The sequence below is a fragment of the Melanostigma gelatinosum genome (assembly GCF_949748355.1).
Source record: "Melanostigma gelatinosum genome assembly, chromosome: 13".
NCBI lineage: Eukaryota > Metazoa > Chordata > Actinopteri > Perciformes > Zoarcidae > Melanostigma > Melanostigma gelatinosum.
This window is the reverse complement of record NC_136646.1, coordinates 23,595,340-23,607,637: the sequence shown is the minus strand read 5'-3', so window position 1 is coordinate 23,607,637 and position 12,298 is coordinate 23,595,340. Positions and strand designations below refer to the sequence as shown.

General features: G+C 39.2%; 1 protein-coding gene across 1 annotated transcript; it reads right to left on the bottom strand.

The window, feature by feature from the left end:
- Positions 1-929: 929 nt before the first annotated feature.
- Positions 930-11,087, bottom strand: cyth4a (cytohesin 4a). The gene is made up of 13 exons (XM_079282318.1): positions 11,014-11,087; positions 10,305-10,387; positions 9,994-10,058; positions 8,628-8,694; positions 6,327-6,445; positions 5,260-5,340; positions 4,994-5,106; positions 4,221-4,369; positions 3,151-3,262; positions 2,977-3,053; positions 2,824-2,895; positions 2,443-2,591; positions 930-2,157 (listed from the first exon to the last, which is right to left on the bottom strand). Exons 1-13 carry the CDS (start codon positions 11,051-11,053, stop codon positions 2,079-2,081), a joined length of 1,206 nt encoding a protein of 401 aa, XP_079138444.1. The 5' UTR covers positions 11,054-11,087; the 3' UTR covers positions 930-2,078.
- Positions 11,088-12,298: the final 1,211 nt, after the last annotated feature.

Sequence of the window (12,298 nt, the reverse complement as noted above, 5' to 3'; positions counted from 1 at the left end):
GTCCCGTTGGTGTTTTATTGTTAATTTCAGGATGAATAATTGTTCAACATTGTTTCATTACTCGACCTAATTTAACAACAACTCCTTGAGAATGATTTACAGAACATGATGTAAGTATTTTTAAAGTCAGTCAAATGTGTATTTGCATCTGCTCTCCGTGTGTGATCGGGGTTGATGAGGAACTACCATCTATATCTATATATATCTATAGATATAGATGAATAGATAATGCCTAATTTGCATATTTAAACATAACATTTCAGAAAACTTGTAATTGTACTTGTAGTCTTAAAGTGAGTAATCAACTGAAGTTTCATGGTGATATCTGAGTTCATGTTCTGACCCTGTTCACCTGTAGTCTTCTAAAAGTCTGTAATGTAACTAAACTTCTCTTGAAAGGACGTTTTCTCTAAATTAGTTTGTTCCAGGAACCTCCTCTTCAGCAGCTCTTACATTCACCAACGTTACACGTTCATTCCTCTCTGCGTGCTGAAGGTCCACACAGAGGGGTTTCTTCACACAGCATTCACCTTCCATGTGTGACGAACACATGGTGAGGAAAAGTGTTTAGCAAAAAGAAAAGTGAGGATGTTTTTTTGACTGTTTTGTTGAAACCACAGCTCTCTATCACAGACACTCGCACTCACTCACGACAGGAAGTGCACAGGAAAAGAGCTGCTCATCAGATAACCACAGGATCTCTGAGCTGCTTCACTTCTTCATTCTTATCGTCACGTGCAGTAATAACAAGATAAAGATAGTCGGTGTCAAAGTAAAAGTTAATGTTTGAACGTGAGCAGAAGTGATGATGTACCTCCATCTGCTGGAGAAAGACACAATCAGACAATATACAAGTTTAATGTACAAGTGGTTGGATTCTTCCATCAATATACAGTTACTAAATTATACACAAAGTAAAATATGATCACGCTAAAAAAATATACTATACAGTTTCAAAGTAACAAAGTAAAGTAACGTAATGTATTCATAAGTTAATTTTAATACTCAGGCTTTTTTTTACTGTATTTACAACAGTGTTAGTATTAAATGTAAGATCTGATATCCATAAAGAGGAAAACGACACATTTAAATGATGTGATGACTGAGAGAAATTAGAAAAGTGTAAAAGTAGACAGCTGCTGGTTAACCCACCCCAGAACCATCCGGGGCATATGAGAGAAATGATTAAAGAAATGAGTTGAGGCTCAAATTTAAAGCCCTGATTAATTAACCGTTCATTATTGTTTATTCAGTGTAATGAATGAATAATAAACTAATTTAAATATTGTATTATAAAATAAAAAGTTAGTTTGTGGCTCCAAATATCCTACAGCAATGGACAGATTAGGAGACGGTGGACCCCTGGACTCATAAAAGACCCTCGGCCCTCCCCGAGAGCAAAACCCCCAAACTGAAAGAATCACAACATGACGGGCCACTCTTCCTTTGTAGCAGTTTGGTGTTTGTTCTTTAGTCGTTTTTGTGTCCTTTTGGGTCACTTTGTGGTCCTTTTGAGTTTCTTTTGTGGACGTGTTCTGTCTTTGAGGTCATTTTGAGTCTTGTTTTAGTCATTTTATTCATTCTGCGTCTCTTTGTGAATGTCTTACGTCTCTTTGTGGTCATTTCGTATCTCTTTGTGGGTTGTTTTTGCATCTTTTTTGAGGTTGTTTTGCACTTCTTTCCTTCTTACAGAAGTTTGATTTAAGTTGGCCTGTAATTCATCCATTCATCCATGACGCTAACAAGCCAACTTCCTATCTCCGTGTCACTCTGGTAGGGGGGCAGCAGAAGTAGCCAATCAGATCCGACCTGCAGCAGATGTTTGTCAGTAGGACTGTCGGCCTCTGAAGGCGGTGCAGTGGTGCCTGCAGTTTGCAGAAGTAATATGAAGACTTTACAGTGCCACATGAAGTTCCCTTTTCTTTTTTTACACTCCAACAAGTGTTGGTTCCCAATTTGTTCATTTCTGTGAAAATGCTGTTGCGATTCAGTTTGGGTTTCATTTTTCCTGAACAGTCTCTTGTCATGAAATCACAGGATGATCGATCCATAAAAGCACGTCGTCCAGGATCCAAACACTACGAGGAAGTGTTGCTGATGACTTTCCTCTTCCGTAGAGACACCAGGTCATAAAACGGGTCTTTGGTGATACTCGCCCTGAAAGAGAAGATTAACATGTAAAACCAGATCAGCAGAAGTAGTACCAGTAGTTTTTTCATGTTTGACCGAGTGAATAATTTGATCGTTGATCAATCTGTTGATCATTTTTTAAGGTAATCAGTTAACAGCTGAGTCTATAAATTGTCAGATGATAGTCAAAAATGTCGCAGTTTCCCAGAATCCAAGATAACATCTTTAAATCGCTCGCTTCTTTTTTTGTGATCGCGTGTTGTAATATCTTTAACCTTAAAGTCCAACACGCGGCCTCCCACGTGTTCTCACCTGATCGCTTCGATCCAGGCGTCCCGCTCTTCTGCGCTGGCTGCACTGAGCTTATAGGACTGGTGTTTACCCTGCACCACTCTGCCTTTGTTCTCCGTCTTGCAGGCCTTGATCTTTTGTCCTTTGGCGTTATATAACTCCAGACAATACTGTTCAAACACAGGAGCAGACACACATGTGGCACTGTTACTGTGTGCATATGCTGTCTGTTTATGTTATTGGTCTCCTGATAGCCTCGTGACTCATTGTTTGAGCACTTGGGTTGGAAATTCATTTAGCAACTGCCGTGTGATTCATTTAGTGTGTGGCAGCAGATAATGTGTGTGAGGGAGCTCAACACTCCTTCAGACGCTGTGATACCAAAAGTAAAAGATACTCTACCGGTTTGCTTGTGTCTTGCAGCTTCCTGACACACAGGTTCTCCAGAGGAATAATCCCAATCGGGTCTTTATCCTGCAGGAGGAGGAGGAGGATATTAAAGACAGGACGTTTGACATTCACACAATGACGTAAAGCAGAAAGACAGATTCTTACTGTGGTGTATTCAAAGTAGTACAAGCAGCTGTCTGTCAAAATGAACCACCTCCTCTTCCAGGTTTTAACTCGACCACCTTCAACAGAGACAAACAGTGTGATGTAATCTCCTCTGAAAGCCTCCAAACAACTCGGATTAGTTTCCATATGGAACGGACATCGTCAGCGTCTCACCCATTTTAAGGAGCCATCCTTCTCTGTCTGGATTAAAGAACGTCAGCGTGAGGTCGTTCCCATCGTCCACTGGGATTTTGAACGGCTCGCTGCGGATGCTCGCGTACAGTTTCTAGAAGACAATGTCAGTATCAACATCGAGTGTAGAATTATTGAGTTTTTTGAAGTCAGATTTTCTTTCAAATGTATTAAGACAGAAGTGGAAGAAGGATTCAAGTCAGTTTACCCAGAAAAAGAGAGCAGAAGGGAAATTCCCCAATATTTCAGTTGAGCAATCAGCTCTAGTTTCTCTTTTTTAGATAATATCTTAAACTCATTGTGCAACCAGACCTCCTTAAAAGTTATATGTTTTGCTGAAAACAGTGACATTTCAGGGAGGAGTTAATGTTTAGTGTTGGGTGTTTGTGAGTTAGACGTTTAATATTCTTCTATGAAACTACGAAGCCTCAAGTGAAGCAAACCTAAAAAACCGAGGCTATATGATTTATGAATGTCATGATTCAGATTATCTCTTCACTAAATTCTCCCTTTAAATAATGATGACAAGTCATTGTTGTCACAAAACTACATTTGTTTTATAAATTTTAAATAATGGATTTTTTAAATGGATTTTTAAATATTTTCCGGATGACTGTCTGTGGTTCCACCACTTTGGTCCAGACTGAAATATCTCAACAACTATCTGATGGATTTCCATGATATTTTGTTCAAACATTCGTGGTCCCCAGAGGATGAATCTAGCGCCACCATGAGGTTCACCACTGTGGTTTTGAGTTCAATGTTACAACTGTTGGATTGCCATGAAATTTGGTTCACACATTCATGCTCAACTCAGGATAAACTGTAACAACTTTGGTGATCCAACTTTTCCTCTAGCTCCATCAAAATGTTAAAATACTTTGGTTCATGACCAAATACCTGCAAATCTAATGACCTTCAGCTTTACTTTGTGTTTTGTGATAATTAGCAAATGTGAGCAGTATTTTAGTGATTGATGTAGTTAAGTGATAAACATGAGTTAATTAGGATGGGACATGATGAAGACACTGGTATTGGTATTCGTAGCAGACCGTGAGCAGCTCGGTGGGCAGATCCTTCCCGTTGTTGATTCCTCTGTTCATGGAAACAAATCGCTGCAGACTGGGTTTGTCTTTGACGTTGGGGTTGTGGAGACTCGTGTTGAGCATGATGATGGCAAAAGACAGGATGTAGCAGGTGTCTGTTACACACACAAACATACAGAATGTAGGAAACACTGTTAGTATTCTTCAGCTGTGCCTTGTTGTCACTGAATATTTTAATATGGCAGCATATGAATTAAATAAAACAATTCTAAGAAAAAAACTCTGAATTTCCGAGATTAGTCTAAAAAATAGTATTACCATAGTAACGCCAGCTGCTACCGTCTTAATTTGCACTTGTATTGAAGACTTGCAACTAGAGATTGAGACCATAAACTCATGTTTACAATGTTTACTGAGGGAATAAATCAATTAGTTTTTTGTGACTTTAATCTTTGAGAATTTTCGTTTTTTGCCTCTCCCACAGCTCCATAATGTATTTTCTTTTTACCTACAATGGCCCTAAAACACGTTGTACCTCAGCTGTATGAATTGCACCGATTAAAAAAAATCAGGAACACCTATACGAAACAAACTACTCTGATCAGTGAGCGACAGATGAGATGTTGTTGTGACTTCACTCATTTAAGAGGAGAGAAGAAACATCTTCATCTTAACAGCAGATCACTTGTCTATCTATGGAATTAATGAAACTGTAACATAACGTTTTAATTGGCTTGTCGAGTGAATCAGGCGAGACCCCACGTCTTTGTTCTTTGTACCTGTGGATTGGAAGACCCCCGGGTTACAGTCGCAGTAGCGAGTTGCGAACGCCTCCATCATCCTGTCAATCTTCTGCGCTTCTCCCGGGAGACGAAAGCTCCACAGAAACTGCCTGCAGGACAGCAGAGGTGTCAAACACACACACACACACACTGTAAAACATGTGCTGGGTGGAAGGAGGAGGATTTCTACATCAGAGAAACAAGACTAAAGATTAAAACATACTGCTGCAACGTCTCACGCTGGCTTTTAAAGCAACACAAACCTCAGCGCTTGCACCAGATTCAGGTCTGAGAATTCATGCAGGCCCACAAACGCTTTCAGTGTCTGCAGATGCATTTCCTCCCTGAGAAGAAGAAAATAATAAAAACAATCAACCAAAAACCTAGAAATCCGAGGTCACTTTCTACAGTGAGTGACCAGGTGTGCACAGGTGTGACAAGTGGGCAAAATTCGTCACATTTCCGTGTCTGTTCTACGATGAAGACGTTTTGCTTTCAGAGACTGAAATCTGGGTTGAGGTTTGAGTTCAGCTGGATCAGACGACGGACTTAAACACAAACCTGGAGATGAAACTCCAACATGTGCTGCCTGTAAATGTGAATTATCTGGAGCGCAGTGGTGGAATGTAACTGAGTACATTTACTCAAGTAATCTACTTACAATTTTGAGATGCCCTCAGACTTTCCCTCCTTTCCCCATCACCTGACTACACACCTGTTCCCACTTCCTTCATCATCAGCCACTCTCTACATTTACCAGCTGCCGTGTGCCTTTTCTTTCCAGCGTCTGTATTCTGTCTGTCTGATTGTTTCATCTAAATGACTGTGTGGGACACTAAGGGGATCAAATCATCTGGTATAAAAAAAACACGGATTGTTGTAATAGACCTTTTTTCCCTTTTCTCCCCCCGAACATGAAGTCATAGTGAAATGACTCATGAAATGACTTTTTAATGTTAGGTTTGTAGAACAAAACAGACATCAGACTCGGCAACAAAAAGAACAAGGTTCACAAGGAAACCATTTCGTAAGGTTAGGAGAACGTAACTTCACAAAACCTGAACAAAACTTTGGGCCATGAACACTGGTCCATGAACACATACGTAGTATTTCTACATCATTGCACTGGTACTTTGGCTCAAAGTAAAGGATCTGAGTTGTTCTTCCACCGCTGCTTTTGTCTGTTTAGTGATCTAAATGAATGCTTCTGATTGGTCCCGTCTCTCTATGATGACATCATCCCATCTGTTTAAACATGGTAGAAGTGTTGGCATCAGAGAATATTTCCAGGTTACATCCACATGCTATCACTTGTGTGCGCATACTGTACCTTTCTCCCAAGAAGTTGCCGATGGCGGTCTTGTTTAGTCCGTCCTCTTTGTAAAGAAACTCGGCCACCGACTCTGCTCGCCATTCCAGCAGGTCATTTTCAACCAGGTAATGGACACCCTGAATAAAAGCAAAGGGTGGGAAGGTTTGTATGAAAAGTATTTGGAAACCCCGTCCGTGTTTACACACAGACACCGTGGTTGTTCAGGGTGCATTCTGGCACAGTTGGCTTTGTTTAAAGTTGAAATGTTCATTCATTTCATCAAAGGTTTTACATGCTTCCTGTCTACAAACCTCATACAAAGGTTTGTATATTTGTTTGTTAACTGGTTCCATTCGCTGATGCCTTAGCGGCCGCTAATCTTCCTGAGGTCCACAGAACCCATATACGTGGGTGACTAAGACCTTTCTTGTGTTTTCCTGCAAAAGTCAAGAAACGCGTGTCAATTTCCGCTCGTTACATGCATACGGCCTTTTCAAAATACACTTCCATCTTCACAGGAATCAACATAGTTAGGTTTAGGCAACACAACTACCATGTTAGGTTTCATTTTATAAAATGTTGTTTCAGCTGTTTCCTGGTTGACAGACTGGTTTATGTTTGAGCCCACATCTTCTCCCATCCACCCAGTGTGACTTTTGGTACATTTATACTTCCTGTTTCATGATTAAATAGGAATATATTATATATATATAATATATATTACATTTATATATGAATATATATTACATTATATACAATATATATAATATATATTACATTATATATAATATATATTACATTTTTAGGTAAAGTTACAAACGCTGTATAGAACAGCCTGATCATGTTCGTGTTTTTCGATTAAGGAAATAAGTACCACAGCATTGCAAGCTTTCATGTTAAACGTTAGCCAAAGCTTGAGTTTTGATTCTTATCGGCGTTGATAACTTTGAAGGTTGATCGGCAAAGAAGGTTTTCTTCTCCATTTGAGTCAATCTTAAATCACCAGAGAAAAAAGATGACCAAAGGTTGAATAACTATTGCCTGCTGTTATCTCTTAACTCAGAGGCTGTTCAAAGACAAATCTTCAAAATATGACCCTCTCAACTGAGTGTGCACTCCTGCTGAGCAGTTCTTCAAATCAATTACACGTAAAAGACCCTTATAACCCCAAGAAGTCTAAGACTTCTCATCCTCCCACTCGTACGGGTCCTCAGGCCTGAGCTCAGAGCGGTCGCAGGCCGAGGGACTCAGCTTCTAACCGAGGACCCAGAGAGGAAGCAACGAGAAAGACGTAGGTCGATGTGGTGAAGTGGCGCTTCTGCACCACTTCAGGGAACAGGATGTGGTTTTTCTCGCTATTCAGTCATCGTTTGCATCTGTGCACAGTTTGCCTTCCTGCACATCACACGCACATCGCACGCACGCACGCACACACACGCACACACACGCACGCACGCACGCACACACACGCACACACACACGTCACTTAAATCCACATCCGCTCTGTGTGGAGTTATATTCGCTGTCATCTGTCTGTTGACCTTCAGTATCAGAGGAGCTGAAGAAGTGAAAGTAGGATTTCACCTGCTGTGACTTTATTGTACCTTTACTGTGACTTTACTGTGACTTTACTGTACCTTTACTGTGAATTTACTGTACCTTTAATGTGACTTTACTGCACCTTTACTGTACCTTCACTGTACCTTTACTGTGACTTTACTGTACCTTTACTGTGACTTTACTGTACCTTTACTGTACCTTTACTGATTCAACTTAAAGCGGTGAATAAAGTTATGATGATGATGTTACACTCTTAGAGATATCTCAAGGAAACTACTGTGTACTCTGTGTACACGTATACAAGTGACCAGGTGTTGTGTGTTGGTCGGCTGTACACACTGTACAAAACAGGTTATACTGGAATGTAATAAGTACATTTACTCAAGTACTGTATGCCTGAGTAGAATTTCCAGGTACTTGCACTATTATTTCCATTTGATGTTGTTTTATACTTCTAGTCGACTACATTTTGGAGGCAAACATAGTAGTTTTTACTCAATATTCGTTTGATGGCTTTAGTTACTTGTTACTTTGCAGATGTTAATACAAATATAAATTGACTAATGACCAATGGTATATTTATATAGTTTAAGCTACCCAGCAGACAGTATATAAAGTAATCAAAACACCTTTTGAGTTCTTCTTCCACCACTGCTGATTTCTGTTAAATATCTACCTTCAGAGCAAGAAATAAACTGGATCTATAACCAATAGTTCCTCTTTTTACTGTTTGTACACCAAAATACAATATAAACTCACCTTTTTAGGGTCCATGTTGAATTTTTTTTTCCCACGTAAGAATCTTCTGTTCTTCACATCATTTTTACTGCAACAAAAGACCAAAATATAGATTTTTATAACAAAAACATTTTCAACAGCAAATTAAATAACAAATAAATGTTCAAATAATGCTAAAAATAAGCTTGTTTCATTGTGTTTATCAAAAAGACGGAACCAAAGGCAAATTGGACTATTTAATTGTATGTAAATCATATTCTCTGTATATTACAAACTGTTTATTTGCTTTGTCTGGTGTATAATTGGTTTCTAAATGTGCACACTTTGTTCTGAATCAAGATAATTCTGCATTAATCTGATGCACAAATCAGAGCAGGGAAATTTGCACAATTAACTTTATATTTATATGCATGACATGTAATAATAAAGAAAAGTGAAACAAAACCCCTTCACAAGTTATTGAGGCTCAAAATGACATCATCGGAGTAATTCTCTTACCTGGCCAACAGTTCAAAATACGATTTATTCAATCGGCAATGCTATGAAATATCAAAAAACAACAAATTCCCATATTTCAGAGGTTTGAACCAGGTAGGCGGTAATTGGTATTTTAATAAAGATCAAAGAACAAAACATAAAGATGCTCATCAATTCATTTTCTGTCCTTCAATGAATTACAAAAAAACAGCAACATTCAGAGCATTTTCTCCATGTTTCGTGAGCATGTATTTTAATAAGTATTATTTGTTGAGGCTTTTAGGGTGGGGGCAGCAGTTCTCTGAAACTGTGGTTATTATGCCAGTAACACAGTTCTAGCCAAATGCAGTGTGATACCGCTGACATATCATGATCATTAGCACCTTCTGAAAGCAGCGACAATAGCAACAGGAAGTCGAAATATGTAGTAGACAGCCCCGCACACATTCTCAAAATGTCAAGACTTCCCGTCAATTTATGTCATGGTGCAAGTAACTGTGTTTTGTTACACTCAGAGCTGCCACCACACTTCGTCCTTCATAAATCGATCAGCAATGAACAGCCAGGGGTTAATTGTACCCGAGGGGTTACTTCTGCAGTTGCTTGGGGATGCAAAGTAATGGATAAATGGTTGGATTGGCAGCTTGGTCTTAAATTAATCTGGACTGGTACAGAAAAGATTGGGAGCCACAGCTGAATGTGAAGCATTTTCATGAAAAAAGGGTGAAAGGTTTGAGTAGCAGGTTTAAAGATTGAACTGCAGATAGGCATGCCGCATACACTAGAAACGATTTGACTTCTGATTCAAATGAAAACCACGATAAAGCTGTTTTTATGACTTTGTCAAACTGAAGTCTGCTGCGGTCACTGACTCATAGAGGAGCTGCTTTAACAAATTAATCATACTCACTTCTGCTCCTTCATTTCAAGACTGTGGATTTCTGGCATGATGTGATCGATCTCCAACCTCAGCTTCTGAGAGAGGGAGTTGAGAAAGATGAAAGCTTGGTACCAAGGTTTGTCGTTACGTCACAGACACCTGTAGACCCAATGTTACACGACTCAGAGACTCAAAAGCTCTGTTGAGGCAACCAGGAGTGGGTGTGAAGAATAATGAGGGATTTTTAATGTGAGACCTTGGAGGGATATATATATATATATATATATATATATATATATATATATATATATATATATATATATATATATTCACTAAAGTACCTGAATGTCATCCAGCAGCTCAAACTTGTGAATCTTGATGGTGTCCCCCTGTCTCTTCTCTCCTGGGGGGAGTTTCGGTGGAACTGTGGGGTGACAACAGGCTTCAGCACTTAGAAAGAACACTTCATGGTGATGGCATATACTTGGTGAAGCAGTCAGTAGACTTGTAGCACTGCGGACTGTCTTGACATCCTCCCTCACACCTACGCCCGCTGTCACAGAGCAGCAGGCATCACAACTTCATCCTCCACCAGTTAGAGAAGTGGTCAATGAATGAGAGAAGGAAGAGGGGCTGAAAATAGCTGCTTCTCTTCCCTTTTTTTCATTGAGTCAGGTTGATTTTGAGTGTTGCCATTAATGTGCAATTCATCTTAATTCATGGATGGGTTTGTACAGGAGGAGGATTTGCAGCATTATAATAGCATGTTAAGTTTCAATTATTGTGCATCACAGGTCTAAAATGATACAAAAGTTGAACAACAAAACCGTCAAATATGTGGAGGTTTTGAAAAAAAACATTTCCACATAAAAGCAAAACCCACAAAATGTAAATTAGCAGCTTTTTGAGTCATTCCTAATGACTACGCCACACAAATAATTTGAATAATACTTTAAATAATCTCACAACAACCCTGCTATTTGTTTTTGAGCAGCAGCTTTCCATATTAACATAAATTATTGATTAAAAGAGAATAAAACAATAGCGTACCTTTCCCCCAGAGGAAGCTGTCTTTTCTGCGTATAGCCATGTTGTTGATGGTGGAGAGCGACTGAAAGCTGTACAGGAAACAAACTGAGTGTCAGAGTGAAAAAAAGGGCCGGCGCTGCCATTCTGTGACACCGAAGAGACTCCGAGTTCACTCAACAGTCTCTTACTACATTTCTGGTGACGTGCACCTCAAAATGTTGACATTGAGTCTTTTTGTGTGTTTCATTAAGAAACACAGATGTCATTCATTCCCTACAAGTACGCAACGCCGATACAACCATTATTACACATCTATTACATCTATTATTACAAATAGCTCTACAAAACAAATGGCTAATACTGTACTACTATTAGTACACACATATTTAAGTGCCTTACAAAAGAAAAGGATAAAATATAACAAATATACACGAAAGGGAGGCACATAGGAGCCAAATGTTTATTTTTTAACTGAAATTGGGTTTGTAATATATTCTCCATAAACGCTGTTTTAACACAGTGTCTGGTAATTTGGTGACTACAGTGATGACACAGTACATCTGCACTGATAAAATGCACCTTGTTCTGTAAGGTATGGAGGCCAAATAACCATCTCATTTGTTTTTTAAGACGTGGTGTCATCAAACATGCCTACTTCAGCAGGAAGGAAACAACTTGAGCAAAGCTTCTTTCATTTCTAAATATCAGGCCCCATCTAGTGGGGCTTCACGCCTCTTAACAACTCATAGACAGTTGGTATAAGATACAAATCATGCTGTATTATTACATTTTTTTTACCGTATTTGTGTGAAAGACAAGCACTGAAGGCCTTGAGGTTCTTTCTCTAAGATGCCATTCAGCGTGTAGCTTCATGCCTTTAAGAAAAAGGCTGGTCGAGCTGTGTTTTGTTGCTTTGTGTTGCTGCTTGCACCACAGATCAATAAAAATGATCTGATCAACAAGATAAAGAGCACTCCTCATTCTGTCTTCATTGAAACAAAGATGTCTTGCAAACGTTAGTGCCTAAACTCAAGAAGTGAAAGAAATGAAGGAATGAACGGACAAACAGTTTCTGTGCCAATTTATATTATTTCTTATCTACAGAACAGTTCTTCCTTCTCCTTCTAGAAATGTTGTCAATGGTAACGGTCGTCATTCAGCGCTCAAGGCTGGATGAAGTGTCAAACTAAACAATCAATGTACCTCGGATGAAAGTGCAGCCATAACCCCATTCATCTCCACATTCATTGTCCGCCTGCCTTTCATTCCTCAGCTCTAAACCCTGAAGTTAATGTTGTTCAGCAGA

Excerpts from the sequence above, each read along its gene's own strand:
- cyth4a (XM_079282318.1), bottom strand. The coding sequence starts at position 11,053 with ATGGCTATACGCAGAAAAGACAGCTTCCTCTGGGGGAAAG. Across the intron at positions 3,263-4,220 it reads TGCCCACCGAGCTGCTCACG|AAACTGTACGCGAGCATCCG; the intron begins GTCTGCTACGAA and ends ATTGTCTTCTAG. Across the intron at positions 2,896-2,976 it reads ACTACTTTGAATACACCACA|GATAAAGACCCGATTGGGAT; the intron begins GTAAGAATCTGT and ends CTCCTCCTGCAG.